The sequence below is a fragment of the Strongylocentrotus purpuratus genome, unplaced genomic scaffold (genome assembly GCF_000002235.5).
Source record: "Strongylocentrotus purpuratus isolate Spur 01 unplaced genomic scaffold, Spur_5.0 spur5_scaffold_14, whole genome shotgun sequence".
Classification (NCBI taxonomy): Eukaryota; Metazoa; Echinodermata; class Echinoidea; order Camarodonta; family Strongylocentrotidae; genus Strongylocentrotus; species Strongylocentrotus purpuratus.
Window position 1 is genome coordinate 2493186 of NW_022145599.1, and position 24469 is coordinate 2517654.

Here is a 24469-nt window from a genome sequence, read left to right on the forward strand (position 1 = left end):
ATAAATCAAAAAAATATAAATAAATATCTAAAGGGATTAAAGAGCACTATGGTAATTACTGATTTCAAGCTATCAGCAGCTTAATTTGTAATATATTTTCTTAATTTGTTTGAAAATAACAGGTTCAGATTTATTAGGAAACATGGATCCTGGTACTTTTCCACCTTGTCCTGAATCAAGTTTCCAATGTGATATGGGTCGATGTATCTCAGCTTCATTCTACTGTGACTATGTACCTCACTGCCAAGACAAGTCGGACGAGGAACATTGTAGTGAGTATTAATTAGGATTCTCCACTTAGCTTCCCAAATAAATGAAGGAAGAAAGAAAAAATCAAGCAAACGATACAACCAACGAACCAAACAACAAACAAACGTCAAGGAAATGACTTCAGTTTTCTGATTATATTATGATGAATAAAACACCGAACTAGCATGACACTTTGTGACGAGACATATTTACATATAACTTTTACTCTATATCATAAAGTAATCCAAATTATAGCTCGGACATTAGGTTCAGTAATCATTAAACAAATGCTATAACTAAATTGTTTCTTATTTCTTAAACATGAAGTAACATTTAAAAAGATTCCGAAAGAAGGACTATGTCCTTAAAGTTAACCGTGAGAAGCAGCCGACATAATGATTTTAAAAAATGGGGATAAAGGATTTTAATGCAGCATTACATTATTCAAAATACGTGTTATTCGTCATACTAGCAACATCTGTACTTTTAAAAGTAATGAAAGATTATAGTTGATGTATAATTCTTTGGGTAGACTTCATCAGGACATATTTAAAGCGTACCTTCTTACACTGAATGTTAGAATCTAAATTCAAATATCTGTATCATGGCCCGATCTTTCCGATCTCTTCCTTTATATTCTTTTAATAGCTTTTCCACAATGTAAGGAGGATGAATTTCAGTGTAGCAATGGACAATGTATCGAGGCATCTCAGCAGTGTAATATTACTCCAGATTGTGTGGATGGTAGTGATGAAGAACTGTGCAGTAAGTATGATTCTTTTGTTCTTTCGTCTACCTCCTCATTTTCTGTCCCTCCTTATTCATCTTCTTTTTCCTCTTCTTCATTTTCTTCTTCCTTGCATCCCCTTTTTTCTTTCATTGTCTCTCTCCTCCTACGCTCCTCCTTCTTCTGCAACCTCTTCTGCTTCTTATACTCCTTTTCCTCCTCCTCCTTCTATTCCTCTTATTCTCCTTTTTCTTTTTCTTTTTCTTTCGCTTCTTCAATTCCTTTTTTTTTCTTGTTGTTGTTCTTGTTGTTGTTGTTGTTGTTGTTCTTCTTCTTCTTCTTCTTCTTCTTCTTTGTTGTAAAAGGACGTGTCTCGAGCGAGCTCCAGAGTTTTTGTAAGTTTTGTCGGAATTATACTGTTTATAATTACAGTTTTAATACTAGTGTACTACTAGTACACAGTACAACCATACCAAACCAAGTCCACCTTTCTTGTGTGTTAATATTTGTAGTTTTTATGCTTTTTTTGTGGTAACCTTGTGTAAGAATTTTTTGGCCACTATGGCCAGTGAAGCCGAACAGGCCTCCCGGGATAAGCCGGGGACCAGCTCGGCTCAAAATACCGTTCCTGTTTCTGCTGCCGAGCCGTTCAAGGCCGTAAGCAGAAACAATGGTATCGTTTTTGGTTCTGCAGCACATGTTCCTATTCATGATTACATAAGAGCGTTTGTAGACACCATTCCAGCTCATTGTATAGTGTCTGCCTCTCGTATCAGTAACCAACGTAATGCTATGTATCTGAATTCCGAAGAAGCAGCCTTGAGTGCCGTTAACAATGGTTTGACCTTTAGAGGCGCATTCATACAAGTTGGTTTTGGTTTTGGCTTTGGTTTTGCCCACAACACGTCTCACACTATCTAATGTTTACTCAGAAATTCCGAACTCTGTTCTTGTAAAACAAGTCTCTGCTTTTTGTAAAGTAGTCTCACAGATTCGTCCCATCCCTATTGGTTTCAAGGATAAACAACTAGCTCACATCATGTCCTTCCGTCGACAAGTCCAGGTGCTGCTTACTCCGAATGTTACCCTACCCGATTTCGTTAACTTTATTCACGCAGGCACCAATTATCGCGTTTTTCTTTCCACTGAGGCGGCTCGCTGTTTTGAGTGCGGAGAGGCTGGACATATCGGCAAGAATTGCAAAAAAACCGCTCGGCCAAATGAGTCCGCAAACTCTACCCTTACGTCAACACAGGCAAAAGGAAAATCTGACCCACGACATCCCCCCCAAAGTGTCTAAACCCTTACGGTCTGAACCTGAAACCCTTAATCTGAGGGCGTCCCCAGTACACACAGAAAAGCCTAGCGGCTCCAGCCCTAGGCCCGCCTCTTCGCGTTCAATGGTTGACGAAACCGCTGAAGGGGCCCTTGCGCGTAGGCCTACAACTCCGGTTGCGATAGTTTCCCGTAGCATTAATAATAGTCCACCTAGCAGCTACCCCACAGGCAGTAGCCAGGACAAAGTTCCTCCTCTCGTAACCCCCACAATTTCTTTGACCCAAACCCTTTGCGACCCCATCTGGGGAGCACCGCCCGCCCCGTCCAGACTTTTCGCAGATGTTGTTAAAAGGAAACAACCTCCCGAACCTTCTTTGGTAGACTCCCCTAAACTTACTCCAATTGTGTCTGCTACCCCACCGCGGAAACTAATGAGAAAAGTTTCCTCTCCCGTGACCTCAGAACCTCCCTCCCCTGTATCAGTATCGCTCCCTGCGTCACCAATCCCATCCTCTCCCGCTTCCACGGTAGACACTGTCGACACTGATGACGTGGCGGGATGGGATGATACACAGACTGACGATGAATCCTTTGACTGGGCCTCCTCTTTTCCGTCCAGTCAAGGACCCCTCTCTTCAAAGGAAATTTGCAAATTTCTAAAGATTGTCAAAGCACGGAAAAAACCTCTAGAGGTAGCGAGAAAATTCACTTCCAACATATCAGGACTTGTAAGACAACTTAGACCCCTGAGGAACAGTCCTCTGTTTACTAAAAGTACACAGCAGAGGATTTACAAATTGATCAAAAATTTAGATATCTAATATGGCCATCTTCTTATGTAATATGAGCGTAGACCTGCATGCCTTTCTCTCCCTTTTTATGACGCTGTCGTTGCTCACCCTTAATACTGGAGGTTGCTCCAATGCCATGAAGAATGCTTCGGTGTTTAGTTATGTTGAAAATATTGCGTTTGATTCTGACATTGTGTTTCTACAAGAAATTAATGACCTCTCCCAGAATTCTCAATGTTGGAATTTGTGGTCATCCTATAAACCTTTTTGTGCCCCCGGGCATAATCGAGGATCCGGAGTAGCTACCCTTGTGAAGAACAATCTTTGTAGTGATATTGACTCCTTAGTTATACTTAATAGCCACATTATATATGTTAAAATTGAGTTCGATGGTGGTATGTATCATTTATATAATGTGTTAATGCCACAACATGACGGCCTTGCTATTAAGGCTGTTCATCTTCTTGCGTATCATGTTAATCAGTGCAGTGATGGTGTTATTATTATTGGCGGTGATTATAACTGTACCCTATCTCCGTCATTAGACAGATTGTGCATGCCTAATGAGCATAGACCTAAGTTATCTTCTGCCCTCAAGGAAGTGATTGATAGTAATAAACTATGTGATACGTGGCGCAGACTTCACCCTCATGAAAAGAAATACTCTTGGCATAGGAACAACCCTCACAGCGTTAATGGTGTTTCTAAAGCCAGACTTGATCGTTTTTATGTGTCTTTTCCCCTAATACCTTCATTACACTCTTGTCGTATTCTACCTTGTACTCTCTCTGATCACTGTGCGATTTCCCTGAAAATTAAAATTCCCCCACAGAAGCCAAGAGGATGTGCTTTTTGGCATCTTAATAATTCCCTTCTTGATGACAATGACTATAGAAGTATTATTAGTCATTTCTGGACTGACTGGCAAAATAAAAAAAGCCGACTTTCCTAACATTCTGTCATGGTGGGACTTTGGTAAATCCCACATTAAGGTGCTCACTCAAATGTACGGATCTAAGTTAGCCAATGAGAAGAAGGAAACGATATTGAATATCAATAAAACCATCGACGAACTGCATTCTTCGCCTGAATTCACGCCTGATATCCAGCAGGCTCTTGCTGAACAAAGAACTGAACTAAACATTCTCCTTAAGAATCAAGCCAAGGGTGCTCTTGTAAGGTCACGTTTTCAATATGCTAATGAGATAGACACTAGCTCATCCTATTTTTATGGTCTTGAAAAATCAAACTCTACTTTTAAAACACTCTCTCGTACCCGTCTCCCTTCGGGTAACATTACAGAGGATCAGAACGATATTAAAATTCACGTTCGGAATTTTTATAAGAATTTGTACTGTCGTGTACCTATTGATGAAAATTCGGTTGATACTATTTTATCTGATCTATCGAAACTCAACCCTGAGGATTCAAAACATCTTGACGCTCCTTTGTCATTCAATGAACTTAATATTGCTGTCACACAGCTCGGCAAAAATAAAACGCCTGGTCTAGATGGACTTTCTTCTGAATTCTATCAGACTTTCTGGCCCTTGATAAAAAATGATCTCTTCTCTGTATTACAATATGCCATAAGTACTGGAACCCTCCCACATACTTTTCGTAGAGCAGTGATTACGTTGATTCCTAAAAAAGGAGACCTGGCAGACATTGCAAACTGGCGACCAGTCTCTCTTCTAAATAATGATTACAAAATTTTTGCAAAGATTCTTGCCAATAGATTGAAACATTATATTACTAACATTGTATCTGAAGACCAAACGTATTGTGTTCCAGGTCGAACGATTTATGACAACTTAAATTTGATCCGAGACATTGTACACTTCTCTAATTGCAATGATACCCCTCTTGCAGTAGTTAATTTGGATCAAAGGAAAGCCTTCGATAATGTAGATCATAATTATCTCTTCAATACCATGAGAGCTATGGGCTTTGGAGAATATTTTATTTCTTGTATTCAACTTTTGTATAATGACGCAGAGGGCTTAGTCAAAGTGTGTGGATCCCTCACTGCGCCTTTTCCTTTTCAAAAAGGCATACGCCAAGGTTGCCCTTTATCTGGCTTTCTGTATTCTATAGCCATAGAACCTTTTCTTCACAAGTTAAAAGTTAATCTTTCATCGTGTTCTTTCTCCTTACCCAACACAGATATGAATGTCTCGGTATCTGCGTATGCGGATGATATATCAATTTTTGTCACTGAAGACAAAGGCTTTGGTATTATTCTAGATACATATAACACTTTTAGCAAGGCCTCGGCTGCCTGTCTTAATTATGTTAAATCTCAAGGACTGTGGGCCGGATCATGGTCGAAACGTAGAGACAGGCCCCTTGACTTCCTGTGGAATTGCGAAGGTCTCCTCTTTCTTGGAGTTCATCTAGGAAACAATAATAATTATGTAAACAAAAATTGGTCAAAGTGTAAAGAAAAACTGAGTAAGACTCTATCTCGATGGAGCTCCCTTTCTTATAGTTTGTCCTTTAAAGGCAGAATCATTATTGCTAATCAATTAGCTGCATCTAAACTTTTCCATTGTCTTGCAGTTTTGTCTCCCCCTCAGCAAACACTAATTGAACTCCAAGAAATGCTTATTAATTATGTCTGGTCTGGTAAACGACATCTTTTAAGAAAGCAAATTCTGTTTCAACAACCCAACAAAGGTGGACTTGGTTTGGCATGTCTCCAAGCACGAACCCTTACATTTCGTTTTGCCTTTTTACAGCGTTATCTCAATCTCTGTTCTCATCCTGCGTATGCCCTTTGTTCTCATAATTTTCGCAGATATAAGAAACTAAATCTTGATTTTCCTTTGTTTCTGACTGAATTAGACCCAAAGTTTTATACCAGCCTTCCTTGTTTCTATTCGGAAATTTTGCGTGCTTGGATTACCTCTGGAGCAAGCGTCGAGACATCGTCCTTTACTGTCAACCATGTGTTAAACATTCCCTTGAATTATTATAAATTTCTTCAATTTACACTGGATGGCGACAAGATCTTCCCTGTTAGACTATTTGCATGTGGAATCAAACTCGTCAAGCATCTTGTAAACCCGAACAACGGTACCTGGCTCCGAGCAGACGAGGTCGTCATTGCCTCCACTTTGCAGCGTCCGTCTTTACGCCTTTTGGAACTTGACCTCTCTCGACTTCACAAAGAGATTTCCGGTTTGTTTCCTAGATTCTTTTCGAACAGCGGACTAAGACTGTCAGCAGCTTCAGCTTATCTTCATAATCTGACTGAACCTGTTACCTCTCCGTTCTCGATCATAACTAAAGACAACAAGAACATTCTTGCCACGCCGACTAAATCGATATATCGAATCTTCAACCGTGCTATTAACTTTCTTCCTAGAGCTCAAGTTACTCATTGGCACGAGGCTGGGTTACTTTCCCCTTCTAAACTAATCAACTGGACTGAAATCTACTGCTATCCATCATCTAAGAAAGATTGGGACACTCAGTACAAACTATTACACAATGTTCTTCCGTCGCTTGCCGTTCTTCATCATCTTAATCCCGATATCTCCTCTTCATGTGGATGGTGTGGCAAGAAGGGAACTATTCTACACCTCTTTATCGAGTGTACTTCTATACAACCGGCCTTGGATCTTCTTCATCATCTTCTGTCAAGTCTTCTACCCGAAGTAAACATTGACTTTGACCTCTACTGGACTCTGGTTCCACATGCAAGAGGTCGTAACAGGGAGGCCGTGCGCCTATCCAACTTTTTTATTGTCATTCTTAAAAGCACATTATATTGGCTTTATCGTACCTCTCGTTTTCTTGATCCACTTCCTTTTTGGAAACTTAAAATCAAGAACAGAGTCATTCTTGATTATGAATTTCACAAATTACAAAACAATTTGGTGTTATTTCATAAGATATGGTCGTACAATAATGTACTCTTTCTTTCAGATGATATTGATCTCACATGGTTGATTTAATTGTTGTTTGTGATCAGTTTGTCTTGAGAAGAAGCTCATAGTTGGAAGTTATGAATTCCCATAATTTAATCGTTTTGAAACACTCTATGGATGTGTAATCATTTGTAATCAGTGTTTAGTACAATTTATGTTTTTTCTCAATTTCTACCGTCGAAATTATTGTTTTTTTATGAATTGTTTAATGGTTACTTTCTCATGTATTACGTACTACTTGTTGTTGATTATTGGTATATGATTCACAAACACTTATTATATTAAGTGCATCACTGTTATTTTTTTTTATCTGTTTTAATTATTATATGTATTGTAAATAAAGTTTTACTTTCAAAAGTCAAAAAGTCTTCTTCTTTTTCTTCTCCCCCGTCATAACCGTCTGCTTCTTTATCATGCATTACAGCCTCCCTGGGGTATCGTACTATACTAGCATCTTCTTATTGTGGAATAATTACTTATTGAGGCTCCGGACATGTATTTTGCGGTTTGGGGAATATTTATTTCTTTTTAGATGTACTACAAATTCTTTATGTTTCCTTGTTTTTTAAACCAATTTAGTGATTTAATGCATATTTCAAGTTCGGATTATATCTGTTTCCATGTGTTTCTCTGTAGAGTTCTGTTCTGGAGAAACATTTCAATGTTACGATGGTACATGTATCCCAGGTAGATCAGTATGTGATGGAAATCAAGACTGTCGTGGACTTAATATGGAAGATGAACTATCGTGTGGTAAGAATAAAGATGGACCTTGGCAAGGGTTTATAAAAGTCGTTATCAACAATTGATATAAACTTTTGAAATGACTGCATGGGTTGACAAAAGGAAATTTGTTATAATACGAGGTGGCACTTAAATATTGGACATGATTTATATAAAATAAGACCCCTGGTCATTTTAAATTGAAAATGATTGAAATTGATATAATCTAAACAAACAAAAAAGAAAAAGAAAAATTATTGGCTGGGTAGCTTTAATCCTAGAAAGACTGGGATTTTTAAACATTTAAACAACTGGGGGGGGGGCTGAAAGGGCCCCCCTAAGATCTCGGCAACCGAAACTCTGATCGTCTACAAATTTTTCATGGTAATAGATGTCCATGAGATTTACAATATTCCATAGTTAAAATATTTGTATTGATTATAATATGCTAATTAGAGCTAATCTACAGTATTATGCAACATTTGTATTTTTGGACTATTCTTTAGATATGGTGATTCTTATGAAACAAAACTGTTTTCATGGTACAATATACATGCTAAGATTATATCTACACAATCCCATAATGATAATTATCCAACTTATGAATAATTAAGATGTCATATGATATCATGAACACGTGTTTTGGTGATGATTTTATGTGAAGTCATGGAGGACATTTTAACTACCTCATGATTGAGTGCAGTTTTATTTGTCTTTTGTATAGTTCGTCATTTGCTCTATATCATGCATACATTGTTCTAATCAATCATTCTAATTAGTACTAATTAATATGCAAATATGAAAGTTTGACAATTTTTCACTTTTTACACATTGTCTCTGGACAATATAACTTGTAAATTGATGACCTAACGTTTACAGAGTACAATAGGGGGGACGATACATTGAGGTGTTTGAACGGTGAGAATCTCGACTCAAGATGGCGCTGTCTCTATGACTTTGATGAGTATGGATTGCAACAAGGCTGCCGTGACGTCACTCATCTTCGTAATTGCAGTGAGATGAATAATTTTGAAGCCAGTTCATGGGATGATACATATATAGCTTAACAAATCTATAAAGCCCATCGCACACTATACGATCCGATTTCGGAAGAATCTACAATTGCATTTTAAACGAACATTCAAACACATAAACCCTGCATGGCCGATGATCTATATTATCATAAAATACAGGAAATTCCATATTTCAAGGGATCTCATGCTTTCTTGTAAAAGGAAATGCTAAATCGGCTCTCAGAGTCGTAATGCCGTCAGACCAGTAGTACGATTGTCTACGATTTGAAACCGATCCAAATTTCCTTCTAACTAGGTCGATAGTATTCTTATCATTATTTAGAAGCTTAATCAGGAAGAAGAGGTTTGATTAGATTTATTGTCTAATGCAATAAGGGAGTTTACAGATAGTACATGGTACAAATGACCCCAATTATCCACAGATCTTTTACACATGGAGAAGTTCCACTTTGAGCATATTAGAATAATAAATACCAACGTCTTAGATGTGCTTCATGAATACCTTTTGTTTGCTCTCTTGAAATGAATACTTCCACCTGCGTATCATAGAATGTACCGTTGGTGCATAAATGAATGTTACATAACTTTCATGAGCGCATATCCAGTATACATCTCTGTGGGTTTGACCTTTTTGGTACAAATGACCTTTATCTGCCCATGCGCAGATTGTATCTATGAACTGGCTTATAGCCATTTTATTGAAGATCGGATCGAAGGAAGATCGTTTAGTGTGCGGTGCTTAATATATTCATATTTTCTTAGAACTTAGATCGATGCCACTGGGCTTCCTACTTTCAATGTTCTCATTACAAGCCGCTATTTGTTTGTCGTACTGTGTAATACCTTCTATGATAATCGTTATGGTTCATTCATTATAATGCTAAATATCCTATTAACAATAAATCAAATCATATAGAAAAGTGTAAAACTGAAATATTGTAAATTGAAATTGATGTGATCTGTGTGCGATAAAACTTGCATAGCAGCTATATTGCAGCATATTTTGTGTGTGAAATAAACACATGTATTTTGTCCTTCGTGAGGAGGAGTTCTCTATACACGTATCACATAATTGGAACCTGATCTTTCCATCATCTTGTCTGTGTAGGCGAAATTGAGTGTTTTGGAAACACTTTCAAGTGCGCAAATTCTTACTGTCTTCCTCTACGGCGGCGTTGTAATGGTGTTGCGGATTGTCCAAATGGTGAAGACGAGTTTGGATGTGGTAAGCTGAGTATTATGATGGACGAGTTCACTGTCTGATCGAGAAATTTGAAGAAAGTTAGACTACATGTGTTTGCATGGAAGATAAATTAGTGCCTTTTGTAACTTATTCAGCTAAACTATCCCGACTAGCACTCGTGCTAACTTTTGGTTCTCCCTTTAACAGCATTTAAAGTTTTTAAGTTTAAAATATCCTTTATTTGAATCACTTATATGCTATTGGAACTCTGTGTATTTCAATTCCAGCCACAAATCTCTACGTATTATTAAGTTATAGCTAATTCACAGGTTTGATATGACATGATATATGATTAATTTAATTTGTTCATATGGTTCAACTATGGATATTTTTTCTTCTTTGTAACTCATGTACATGGATATGTATAGAAATGTTATTTTGTTACCCACTTGACATTGTGTTATGTTGTTGTTAGTAAATTCAAAATTCAAAAAAACTGACTGGAAATTTACATGTGTTTCTGTGTTCATTTTATTCTCAAAAACACACACTTGTATTTAAGAGTTAGCTTGTAATACACCAGATAGGGATTGATTAGGGATCTAAGTGAGGTAAGGGAGCGATCAATACGACATTTATTTTTCAGAAGAACCTGATAAACCTCACTGGCTCTCTCCAGGCTTTAACATCTACTTTGGAATCATGAGACCGGGTCCCTATTCTCTTTAAAAAAATAGGTCATGGTAAACATGGCAAATACAGAATAATATCTTGCCAAAGAACATGAGTGCCTAGCCAGGGATTGAACCAATGACCTTCACATTTCCAATCAAGTGTTTAGCTGACTAGACCATGCCCTCTTTTATCATCATGCATTCTAACATGTCTAAACACCTGCATTGTTCCATGATAGAAACCTATTCCTGTCCTGGATTTCTACGATGCCACGGAGAGAGGTACTGTGTTACAGACGATCAGATCTGTGATGGGGTAAAGGACTGCCCTGATGGGGATGATGAGATGTTCTGTGGTAAGTTAATAGAGAGAGAGAGAGAGAGATAGATAGAAAGAGAAAGAGAGAGAGAGAGAGAATTCAGATAGGAGAGAGAACGGGGGTAATGACGAGCGAGGAGAGGAGGAGGATAGCGAATTGTAACAAAAATGAAATATATAAGGCTAAGAGTCCAAGAAGCTACAATGAATAAGAGTGACGCACTAAAGTATGGTGAAAGAGAAAGATATGCTTTTAAGAAATACTGGAGCCACGTATCTATAATAGTTTGATCAAATAACTTGTTCTCATCACTTGCTCTAGACATCGCTTGCCCCTCTGGATGTTCATGTGATGGTCTCAGTTTTGATTGTCGTTCGTTCGAGGTATGGACACCCGAGCTGGCTGCTAGTATCACAACAGATGCCCGTCAAATGTGAGTATACAACCGAAGTCTTCAAAATACTTCAAGTGTATAACATGCCCCTGTTATTATAGGCAAAGTACTTTCGTATTTCGGAAATGTGAAAAACCTTATACATTTCATTAGATCTCGTAATCCCAACTTTTTCTCAAGCCCTGAAAATGGTTTCAAGTTACGGAGCTCAAGATGTGATACATTGCGTATGGAAATTGCCCTCTAGTGGAGTTTTAGGACATTTTAGTACAAACAGCAAACTTGCATGGATTTTAGAGTGTGACGCTTCAGATTCCAAAATGATTTAAATTATGAGTGATGGAGAAGTTACTGTGAGACTAGGTACAGAGTGGTTCAATATGATACACTTCTTTCACCAAATTTTTCTTCATGATATTTTCTATATTTTGGGGGTATTATCATACAGAGTAATTGCTAATGCATCTGGCAGTGTTCGAGCCAAACGAAAAGCAGATCTGTATTGGAACCAGACAACGCTAGAAGATGTCCTCTATCTCAATCTATCTTCTTACGTGCTACTACTTTCACTGTAAGTGCATAATTTGGTTTACTCCTTCGGAAGTTTTCAAATTTAGTAAACGGTTTCGCCCGAAACCTGACCACTTTCATTTCTTTTAAAATAAGTACTACCTTTTTGTCAGTGATAATTCATCGGCATACGTGTCTTTATGTGCAATACCACATACCCTCTAAAAATCGCCTGGTGACACCTCTCTGTCACTGGTTTCCTAACATTGCGTCTTTGTCAAATTAATATAGTACAACGTACAATTGTTTCTTTCCCCAAAAACTTGCTTATATACTATATTCAACATATTGTCTGGTTTTCAAAATTTTGTTTCTTGTATTAAATGTAATGCAACGAATATTATCATTTTATTATTTTGTAGCACCTCAGATCAGCAAGTTATTTGTAAGCTATACCAATAAGAGTTGTACTATCCTTTTTTCCAAAGGGATTTACCTGGTAATGGAATCGAATCGATTGCACCTGGGACCTTTACTAGCCAACGTAATCTAAAGAAATTGTAAGTATATATTCTGTTTCGGAAAATTTTATTAATACTGTTTGACAAAAATTTATCATATTGGTTGCTCGTACTCAGATTCAGGAGATATAGTGAATAATTTTGTATGTTCCTGATTCTCTAGCGAAACTATTTTGTGTTTCAATCTCACAATCTAATATTCCCGTGTGTATAGTTGCGTATTAACTTGTAATACAATCCAGTCTTAGTAGGAATATTATGCATAGTGTATAATTAATAAACAAGCAAAGAAACAAACCGGCAATCTGATATTGTTATCGGATGGAAATTTTTACAAGATATAACGCTAATTATAACGTCGATATCCCATTTTTCATATGGCCACATTATGTTTACAATTATGTCGTGTTAGAGCAATAACTTTGTATTTTAAGGTAATCTGCATTTAAACAAAAATACAATTGATATCAGTACGAAAACACATAATTAAATATTGTTGAACATTTGTTGTTTACATTGGCTTATTATTTATTTGACAGGGATCTTTCTAGGAATAACATTTGGATGTTGTATGCTGATACTTTTCTTGGATTGAATCGACTTAATGAACTGTAAGTTTAAAAAATTACCAATATGCCATTTGTAACATTTGGTCAAAACACATTTTTTCATTGTAACTTCGATTGTCCCGGAAACTTTTGACGTATTTATAGCTTTCATTTCACGAGGCTGATGTGTGTTTTACGGCATTAATCAGCGTATAGATCTCCCACTTTCAAAGAAGGAGGTCTACAGCTGTTTTATCACACACATTAGAATTACAGTGTAGCTTCAAGTATAGTCCAGAATCTGCCCAGTCCTTTATAATTCCCTACACACTTGATTCCAGCCGTCGAAGATGGCGTTATCAACAAACTCATAATTATGCTCACCAGCCCAGCCTGAGGATAATTAAATGATCACGCCATCATCGGCTGGTAGCAAGTAAGTAGGGAGAGGAAGCGTTGGTGTGGTGGAGATCAAAATTAAATAGGCCAGATTCTGGACTACTTCAAGTAGAGACAGACATTGAAGTGTTCTCAATAAAACTTTGTGACAGATTTATGTTATGCCGCTGGTAGAATCAATGCAAAAGTAAACACTGTGTATGCGGTATGTATGTACATGTTTATTTGAATAGGAAATATTTCAATATGTCGATTAGTATTGAAATTATGTTGATCGTTTATTGACGTCCTCAACTGAAAACATATGGCTATTAAATAATAGTTGTTCCTTGTCATGTGAGAGCCTATTCATGACTTCTTCATTCCGCTAATCAAAACAAAATTTCAGGGACCTGTCGGCAAACCCATTGATGATCCTACAACCCGGTGCCTTCAATTCTCTCACCAGTCTACCGTTCTTGTAAGTTTGACAAGGTTTAGTCATCTTCTTTTATAATCTTCATTTATATGTAGACATACACGATCATTTCACCTTTCGTCTAGAAGAAAACGATTTGCACATGGATTTAAAGATTGATCATATTATTAGAGATTGATTGAAACCAAATTACAGTAAAGCCCCTATCACACCAAACTAGTTCTCACTACGTTTTGAAACCGTCCTAGAAAATCTTCAAACGGGTTGTGGTCGGGGTAGAATGTATAAATAATGTTTATAATACGACCCTAGTTCGCTCATAAACAGTCCTCAATACGTCCATCTCATTTAGACCCCGTCCACACATGTCAGTTCATACAGTTTAGATCGGGTAAATTTGCAATTTCCAGGCAGTCGAAGCCAGTCCCCGCTATTAACTAGTTGTACCTCGTTCCAAATGGTCGGGTTACACATTTAGTTCAAACAAGTTGCGAACTAGTTGGTTTGGACGTATTGGAAACGAAGTAGAACTTGTAAAGAACTGGATTAAACTTATTACGGACGGGCTTGGACTGCTTGGAAATGGCAAATTTACCCGATCTGCACTTGATATGAATTGACTGTGGACGGGGTGTTTATGAACGAATTAGGATCGTATTATAGACTTTATTTACACATTCTACCACGACCATAACCCGTTTTAAAGATTTTCTAGGACGGTTCCAGAACGTAGTGAGAACTAGTTTGGTGTGATGGGGGCTTATACTGCTGCTAATTAATGCTCGACCACAGCACGTTGTAACACGTTCCTAGTAGGATCGAAGTACAGCAATTCCGTTCATAGTACGGCAATCAATCCGTTTGTAGTTCGTCCTCCTCGTTTTAAGTACGTTGTCACTCCGTCTAATTGCAAGACGGGGATAATTTTGAACAGGCTCAAAGTTCTAGAGCACTCTCCCGTACTCGCCAGTTCGAGCCCGTCCATGAAGTCCTCAAACAAATCGTAAACCGTTGATACTACGTTCAACTCCGTTAGTTTACAGTTTGAGCCCGTTTGGCACCATTTTCCAGAACGTAGTGAGAACTAGTTCGGTGTGTAGGTGGCTATAGGGAAAATTGTTGACCTACGTAACCATGGTTATAGGCGATTATCTAATCTCTTATCCTTTTAATTAAAAGCCAAATCACTAAACTATAACACCACCACAATCCAATCATGTGTTCGGAAAAAAAATTTAAACTTCATTCCCGGTCCCCTATATTGAATATTACTTCTAGTAATAGGACTTTTGAATCACCTTAATGTTCACTATATAATTTGAAAATACATTTTTGATGATGTCATTATTACAGACGCTTGCAGAATCTTGAGTTAGCAGCTCTTGAATCTGGGACTTTCACTGGACTTTATTCAGTCGAAGTTATGTAAGTTTTAACGCCTCATTGTAAGTCATTTTAAGACGAGGAATCATACCTGACAAACTTGTTAATTTTAACTATTTTGTAGGAGTAAAACTTTTGGAGACTTTCTAGAGTAATCAAGTTTCATCATTTTCAATCACAAGATAGATGGTACGTGGCGCTATTTATTCCACATGGAAGCACTGCAATAAGATCAAAATATTGTGCTATTGTCGTATATCCTGTTATACTACACTGTCGCTCATAAAGTTGGAATATAAAATCCTCTGTGTGCCCATGCCTTGAGCCATAATGCATGGCCGTCCAGAGGAATTTTTTATGTTGGGGACCGGGGTAAAATGCAATAAATTATTGAAAATTTATTACATTTTCTGTTTTTTTTTATTTATGGAAACTGCCCCCTACCCTAGCCCCCGCTGCATACAGTCATGGTTCAGTGACAAAGCAATGGCCTCGTAACTGTGAGGCCCCAGGATCAAGACCGTGTCGAGGTGCTATATTAGTGCCCTTTTGTGGGGCATTAATCCTCATTACTGTCATTTATGACTTAAGGGCGTAGGTCCCCTAGTTGATAAGCATAGTAGCATACACTTGCTTTAGCAGTCACACAAAACACACATTGGCAAATTATTATTCAATAAAATTTGAGAATGTATACTATTATCTAGATCTATTATTTTTAAATCGTTTTTAAAATAATTCCGTAAATTGAGGTAAAACAAAAATATTCCAACTTTATGAGCGACAGTGTATATCATGATAGGCCTATATCATATTGTTTTGCATCATTCTCTATCATGTTAAACCATGTCAAATTATATTGCATCATATCGTGTTACAGAAATGTTATAACTCTGCAACTCAAACCATAGGACATATTAATGTTCGGGTTTGCTATCTTCTTTTTATTTCCGTATGATAAATCTTGCAGAAATCTAGCAGACAACAAAATCAAGCGGGTGGACACTGGTGCTTTTGATGGTCTGAACTACACGAGCACATTGTGAGTATATTCCTATGAATTCAAACAATTTAATCAAAATAATGTTTTTCCTTCATGTAATCATTTTCTTTGCGTCGAAATTGTACAAACAACATCTTTGTTAAAACAGTGTTCATTATTCATTTTCCCTGTCGAATAGTTTTATGATGCTTCTATTTAACGTTTGCATGTGTTATATTAATTAATATGTATCTTGTAGTAATATAACACATGTATATTGATCCATCCAGCTTTCCACAATTTAAGTAAATGTTAGTAGGCCCATTTTTAGCATTGCTGCCTTGATAAGTCATTAGGGCATTCACTGAATGCTTATTGTCAACTGAATGCTTATTGTCAGTATCAAATTACGACCTCTAAGTCGAGCGAGGCAAATGTAGATCGATGCAGTAGTATCGATTTAAACCCGTGATCTGCACGCATATAATTTATTCTTTATTCATGAAAATACAAAGGCCTATAACATAATGATAATGATGAGACCCGGAGCAGAGATTTAATTTGTATTTGATGCCTCTTATGAAGTGTTAACATAACAATACACAATAACAAAATAGAAAAGAAAACATTACATCAGTTTTTATAATGAAAACATGCCCGGCAGCGCATTCAATAGGTATCAGAACTATCTTGCAAATTAATTTATTTAGCGATATTGATTACCTGTAAAAAGCATACAAAAGCAAATAACCTTGGAATATTGTTTTTATTGTCATGCAGAATGCTTGAACGTAACGACATCAGTCAGTTTGATATGGATATCTTTAGAGGACTGGACAGACTTCGACACCTGTAAGTTTACTATCGACCTTATTTCTAGTGATGTTAGTAATGGCCGTGATAAGAACACAACTAAGTTTTTCGAAAGTTAAAAAGGGCATTGGTAAAGTTTGAACTGACGTAAAAGAAGATTTTCCATCTTAAGGGATAGCCAAGTCCCACTTTGACTAGTGTCATTCATCATGTTCTCTAAGACAACTGGTTCCGTAATAAAGTTGACTAACCTGTTGATGTGATATGAAGTCAGCAATGTCGATGGAGGCAATACACACTGAACGTTGTAGACTTCTAATGACATTTACAAATAGATTAATTATAATTTGTGTATAATGCCTTTATGGCCTAAATATGCTACATTAAGCTTAAAGTAATTTTTACTGCAAGGCGAAACTTAAAATACAACACATATAAATTACATGGAATTTTCGGATGCAACAACAAACGTGTATCTTCGGATTCATAAGCAGAGGGGCATACATATTTTTCATTCATTTTCTTATGTTTTTATCGGCGAGTGGCGGGGTCTCCGAAGAATGTCGGGACATAGGCCGTATGCTTGAAACGAATCTTCAGTACAGTACGGAAATATCAAACTAAGCTTAACCCTAAAAGACTTAAGTTAGTACTATATGGCTAATAAGGTTTATGGGACAAATTGTCCTCGTCGAGATGATCTAGGAACTACTATCTTCATGAGCCGCTCTAGATCATGAAGATAAGTTTATTTTGTCAGACCTTATAACTTGAGGATTAGAATATTTCCCACGTCAAAGATAATTGAAAATTCTCCAGTTTCTCTCTAATTCCTCTTCGTTTAGATATTTCTATCGGCGCCTTCGAGTCAAACGTCCAAAGTCATTCATACCCGCACCCGTACATATAAGAACAAAAACCTCATCCAGTTACTTGTAAGCTTGAGCGGCATCATCAGACAAAATTATTTCCTTAATAGTGTTTACTATATAGCTAGGATAGATACATTCTTTGTCATGTGACCTTGTTTTGACCAATCGTTTTAGAGGATTCTTGATATATTTATAGGATGTAATAATTATGCCCATGCTCCATTAATGTTTCTTCCATCCGACCAGCTCGTCTGACCTGTTCTTATTTTGCTGCATTGTGCCTGGTCTTGAGAGCTGCTACCCTCCGGAGGACCAATTCTCATCGTGTGAAGACCTGATGCGATCCAATGTGCTCCGAATCTTCATGTGGATACTCGGTTTTAGTGCATTTATTGGCAACATCTTCGTCATTATAGAACGAGCACGAGAGAAGAAGAACTTCCGCGTCCAATCTTTCCTGATCCTCAACCTTGCTATATCTGACTGTCTGATGGGAGTCTACATGCTCATCATTGCCAGCGCGGATGTACACTATAAGAATGTATACGTTTTCCATGCAGAGGGGTGGAAAGCTAGTGGCATGTGCAAACTTGCTGGAATCTTAGCCAATCTTTCCAGTGAAGTCTCAGTACTTATTCTCACTATAATAACCTTAGATCGTTTCCTCTGCATCACATTTCCCTTCTCACAAAAGCACTTGGAAAGGAAATCAGTACGCATTACAGCAGCAGTGATCTGGTCAGCGTGTCTTATCTACAGTGTAATCCCAGCCCTGCCTATCCCATATTTTGGAGAGAGATTCTACGGACGTTCCGGTGTATGTCTCGCCCTTCCGTTGACCAATGTCAAGCCTCCAGGGTGGCAGTATGCCATGAGCGCCATCTTCATCAACTTTATTGCCATGGTTACCATCATTGGCTGCTACATTGTTATCTATATTGTTGCTAAGCGATCAGGATCAACACTGAGGACGAACAAGACCATGGATGCCGAGGTATGCATCTATGCATAATTTACTTAATTAGGAGTTTAGTGGAGAAGCCAATGATTCAATAGAATTATGATTATTTCTTTTAGGTATACTAACGATTTTGTTTATTAAATTCGATTTCCACCAGCTCAAAACATCTTAATTTGAAGGTGAATCTATAAATCTTTGATATTGATGCAATATGATTTATAACAAATCTGGTAACCACTAGGTACAGTAATCTTTGAAATCCCGTTAATTATGTCCAATATCGCTTTGCTTTACAGATAAAGTTGGCGGTCCGAACTGCAATCATCGTTGCTACAGATATCTGTTGCTGGTTACCTATCGTCATACTAGCATTTGTTTCTCTATCTAACTCTGCCATCATACCACCGACGGTCTACGCCTGGATTGCTGTCTTCGTTCTCCCAATCAACTCGGCCATCAACCCATATCTCTATACCATCTCAACAATAGATATTAAGACCAGACTGGCGTCGTTTCGCACGGATTCAAGCCGTTTCACAATCAGCAACAGTTACAGTAATCGCTACGCGGATCCAGGTACACGTAACAAAGGCGGAACCTCAACACAATTGGAAGGAACATTGTCTGCAGAAAGAGGTTAGCATTTAATACAAACTTGTTTTTATCTGCTTTTCTTCTCTTGCACGATTCTAATTTTTCAGCTATGCTGAAACAACAAGAAAATAGTGATATTCTGTGATACACAGATTGACTTTAATAAACCTGAACCGGAAAAGGGAATGCACCAGGAAAATAATAATGAATTATGACAAATAGCTCATGTGAATATATTTGTTTATCTATTCGGATATTTTAACTTACAGTGATATAAATCATTTTTTTAAACTTCCCAGATTCTACAAAATCTTTGGAGATGAACACAATGAAGTCTGATCGTTTCATTATGTCTGATGCACTCAAACTTATTAGAGCCAAGAAGCTTCACCTGAAAGTCGAGGATGTACAAGCGATAAGCACACAATTGTACGGTACACTCGACATAATCCACGCATGTGCAATGACCCATGGTTCAATAGATGCTGATCATATTGCAGTCGAGAAAAAGGTCAGTATATCAGTACGCGTTTCAGAGAAAAGCAGGATAAAGCATGATTAAATTTTGATACCATTAATCTTAAATTTCATACTATTTAAGTGGTAAAATCATTTAAACATGCAGTGTCTTGTATTCAAACTGCAATATTCTAACTATGTTCTCATTTTTAAAGTTTCCAAATAATCATTCAAGCGAGCTTGGCTTGATTTCGAGGACAAAGGTTGTACAATCACTTTTCTCCCAGGAAAATATTTGATAGATTACCTCCTTTGGCTATAGGAAAGAAAGAAAAACATCTTCAACAAATTCCTTTTTCAAAAGATTTTTTTTAAACTGATTTCAAACAAATTAAATACAGTTGTTTTTCATCTTTACATGAATTCAAATCATGTTCATTACATACATTGTACGATTGATGAAACAAAAAACGAAATCAATTATAACATTAAACAAATAACCCCATCCAACAAAGCACACTACTACCCCCCCCCCCCCACCGTACGACATAAAATAAGAACAAACGAGATCATCATTTCGTCAAAATCTCAGAATTAAACTCCTGAGCAGAGATGAATCATAAGGATCATATGTTGTGATATTAAAGGAAAATAAATACTAATATGACTTTGCATACAGTTTTAGAAACTCGAAGAACCAACCCCGACTAGCATTCGTGCCAACTTTTTTTTCTCCCTTCAACAACATTTTAATTGTTTAAGTTTAAAAATATCCTTTATTTGTATCACCTATACACTATCGGAACTCTGTAAATTTCCTTTCCAGCCTCAAATCTCTACGTATTATTAAGTTATAGCTAATTCACAGGTTTGATGTAACACGATATATGATTAATTTAATTTGTACATATGGTTCAACTATGGATATTTTCTTTTTCTTTGTAACTCATGTACATAGATATGTACACGACATGTTATTTTGTTACCCACTTGAATACATGTGTAACATTGTGTTATGTTGTTGTTAATAATAAAATTCAAATTCAAACTTTTCTAGGCCTACTTGATATCTCCCTACATACCTCATTTGAAAAATCTGAAAATCCCCATTCATCATGAATCTTCAAAACAAATAAATGTTGTAACTTCTCTATAAAATATTCATAAACCATCCTCGATAATAAATCTCTTGAGGAGCTTAATCTTCAAATCATGTTCCAAATACACACACAAACACATACTCACACACCAACAAAAAACACAAACGCACACACGCACACACGCACACACACACACACACACACCCACACCCAATTACACTCTCGAGTAGTTAATTCTACAGCAACTAAAATGCATTCAACAAGACAAGCAGGGCACATGTAGACATCTCTAATGTTGATTTGTCATATATATTGATGATTTAATTCTCATGTCTGTAGACTTTAATGATTTTCGATTATCATTTACCTATTCAGGAAACCGGAAAATGGACAGGCTTTATCCTGTTAACATCTAAATACGCCCTCAACGGTGGGATAGATGCCAGTCGTCTGAATCAAAATGATCTTGACCAACTTGGAGCAGTCATTGCAGAACTGAACGATGCAACGGGCTATTAAATGAATCCAAAGACAGATAAGACATTTCAGGGGTCTTCGCATTAAACTTAGTGAATGCCCATTCTTTCGGCATGATTGAAAGTGAAGATGAAACTTTTTAGAAAACAAGTTTATTTGAAAGCCATAAATATAAGAAGGGAAAACTTGATAACAGCCATATATTATATCATATATTATAAGGTAGCGCAATTAAAGATAAACTTTAGTACTGGTAATGCGATTGCATTGTGAAAGAAAAGGTGTGGAAGGATCAGAAACAGTTGATCATGTAGCATGTAAGTATTGGTGTGCACTGCAAGGTTCTGGAGTCATCAAAATCATAATAAATTTGACCGAGTCTTGGTAAAGTAACAATCACTCACATAGAAAGCTATATATGGGACAACACTCATGGTGTCGGGGCTAGTACTACCTTGATTTCCTTGTCTTTCTATGCTCATTACTCAGCCAGTATACATTTTCTTTCAAAATTGTTTGGCACATGTCATTTATTTGTAATCTTGAACATTCAGTGTAAGTTTCGTTTGATTCTGTGAGAATTAATTTTTTTTTTTACAAGTACTGGAGTTTATCTTTAACGGTTGATGGGACTTTTAGATGAAGTATACAATGAGTGAAAAATTCCTTTCTTAAATACAAAAGCAGGAGTATATCACAGCTACTGTAAAACAGTATATGGATTGTTATGTTTTATGTGTAAGAAAGTGTTGTGTCCAAGAAAATATGCTTGTAAGAATTGTTCGTGATAAAGCATTTGTTTTTTCATTGATTTCTTTAAAGAAACATTCGATTTCATAATTAACCATATTAAATTGAATATTAAATCATATTAAATTCAATATTTAATTATATTGAATTTAATATTTAATCATATTCAATTTCTTTCAAAATGCGGGTGTTCCTAATCATTGATATTCATTTATTTTGTGGATAATGACCAGGCACCGACTTACTGCAACAGGGTCGATATGCTGAAATACCTATTTCGGGGAATGGGGAGTGAAAACTGTTTAAAACTTTGAGGTATTTTATCTGTAATATTAAATAAAAGTATAGATTAGCTTTAATTGAGTATCGTGACCAATGTCTAATACTTTTGTTGTCCATTATCAGTCAATATTTTGGTCATGTTTTGTTTTTGATAATGAATTGTATAATTTTACTATTTATTGATTTCGTCATTGTTTCACACTAGATAAGTGCATATTTTCACAGAATTACGAAATTTATGAAAGCCGAGGAGGCGACGGATGTTGACGTACTATGATTTGGATTTATATACTTATGACTGGGTCTTTTCTTAAACTCGTCGCAATCTCAATTAACACCCGAAGAAGAGGTTGAGATTTCCATTTTCATTTTTTTTTTCTTTATAATTTACAAAAAGCTTATAGTAGATAAACTAGGTGAGATTTGGTTACCGATTTTAGGAGACGTGATCTAATTTCCGTCATTCTTTTGCGGAGGATAGCCCCCTCTGCCGATGCATAACGGATGCCTAGTGTGTTATCCCCAGTTATTTGTGTGTCTTCCTTCTATGCTATTTCTATCATATTGTCATTTGTTAGTGAATGAACATAGGCCTATCATTTCGACTATAACCTCATCACGAAATCAAAGCTTGGCATGTACGTATACACCAACAAATAGATGAACCAATGCAATAAAGTAAATTTGAACACGTCTTGAAAATGCGCTTTGAAAATTCATTGTTAGTATTATTGATATCGGACTGTCGGTGTCCGTCATAAGGTTCTTGTTGTCCGTAACCATGCCAACGTTTCTGTATGTCTTATTCAAATAATTGTTTATGGGTTCAGAATTCATCATTTTCACCTCTGTCATTATTATTAGTACAGCTTTTATTATTGTCATGTCTATTATCCTGAAAAGCGCTATATAAGAACTAGCTATTATTATTATTATCGTCACTGTCATAAGTATAAATGTTAAGATTATTTGTTGCTATCGTTATTAGTGTCCATTTATTTTTTCCCTTTGTCATTGTTGCAATAATTACTGCATTATGATTAATCATAGGCCCATTGTTAACATCACCATTTATTAGAATATTTTTGGTGTTATGTACGTGGGATTAAGGGTGTCGATGTGTGTAAGGTGAAAGGTGGGTGCCTCGAAATTATTCAACGTATCTGTAAGTTCCCCCTCCCTACTATGCATTACAACAACAAAAAAGATAATTGTCATCGAATAGCAATATTTTTGCAAGCGACCCTTCCGAATTATCTTGTCTATCCCCTACACAATATCTGATCTTACGGATCGCGCTGTCTAGTGTAATTCACCCTAGCTTGAATCTGACGCACCAAATGATTGTAAAGCGAACCGATCCCTCATGAGTCCAGTTTTAATGTGCATCACTGTATTTCCTTGCGCTAAACGATTTATAAGGACAATCACAACAAAGCAAGAATGTATGATGTTTCATTCATTTTCTCATTAAATCTTATTCTGTTTCAATGTTTTATTTTGATTGATTTCACTCTATTTAATTTACCTGTATATATATATATATATATATATATTTTATACATGAGTGCATGATGTAATCAATGACACATATTATACATGAATGTAATGCACTGACAATATTTCTACTTTGAGGACGTCGAAGGAGGGTCTCCACCAAAGGAAAACAAACAGAATACAAAATATAATAATTAATAATGATAACTAATAAATAAAAAAAATTCTCGCCTGCCAAAATATGTTTCAACAGTTAGAAATTGTAGAAAGATATAGGTAGATTGGCTGAGAGGATGTTTACATTCTAGAATCTAGAATTATTCTAGATTCTAAAACGACTAAAAACGAATAATTATAGTAGTAATAATAATTACATTAACGGTGTTTTCTTATTCAACGCACAGGTCCATCACGCCGCAAACACTCACGGCGTTCTAAAAATGTACAATTACCCCGGTCAAGTACAATGACCGAGCGGACAAATAATTATGTAGTCTCCACCTAGTATAAATCGGTTCCCAGTATGTCCGCTCCTTCATTCTATTTGACCGCGGTAATTGTACGGTTTAGTGGAGAGTATGTATATGTCTAGAAA

The 24469-nt window shown here is 36.6% G+C and overlaps 1 protein-coding gene across 6 annotated transcripts in view; it reads left to right on the plus strand.

The window, feature by feature from the left end:
- Positions 1 to 21619, plus strand: part of LOC762725 — a 74786-nt gene extending 53167 nt beyond the window's left edge. For 4 of the 6 annotated variants that reach the window (XM_030983963.1, XM_030983964.1, XM_030983967.1 and 1 more), the window contains 18 exons: positions 123 to 272; positions 898 to 1014; positions 7617 to 7733; positions 8583 to 8717; positions 9846 to 9962; positions 10834 to 10950; positions 11236 to 11347; positions 11757 to 11879; positions 12307 to 12378; positions 12879 to 12950; positions 13675 to 13746; positions 15058 to 15129; positions 16058 to 16129; positions 16850 to 16921; positions 18001 to 18748; positions 19012 to 19351; positions 19609 to 19820; positions 21244 to 21619. In XM_030983963.1, the coding sequence (XP_030839823.1) occupies positions 123 to 272; positions 898 to 1014; positions 7617 to 7733; positions 8583 to 8717; positions 9846 to 9962; positions 10834 to 10950; positions 11236 to 11347; positions 11757 to 11879; positions 12307 to 12378; positions 12879 to 12950; positions 13675 to 13746; positions 15058 to 15129; positions 16058 to 16129; positions 16850 to 16921; positions 18001 to 18748; positions 19012 to 19351; positions 19609 to 19820; positions 21244 to 21387 (2864 nt within the window). In that variant the 3' untranslated portion in view covers positions 21388 to 21619. Of the gene's footprint in view, positions 1 to 122; positions 273 to 897; positions 1015 to 7616; positions 7734 to 8582; positions 8718 to 9845; positions 9963 to 10833; positions 10951 to 11235; positions 11348 to 11756; positions 11880 to 12306; positions 12379 to 12878; positions 12951 to 13674; positions 13747 to 15057; positions 15130 to 16057; positions 16130 to 16849; positions 16922 to 18000; positions 18749 to 19011; positions 19352 to 19608; positions 19821 to 21243 lie in introns of those variants that run through there. The other 2 variants (XM_030983965.1, XM_030983968.1) reach the window with 2 other exon arrangements.
- Positions 21620 to 24469: the final 2850 nt, after the last annotated feature.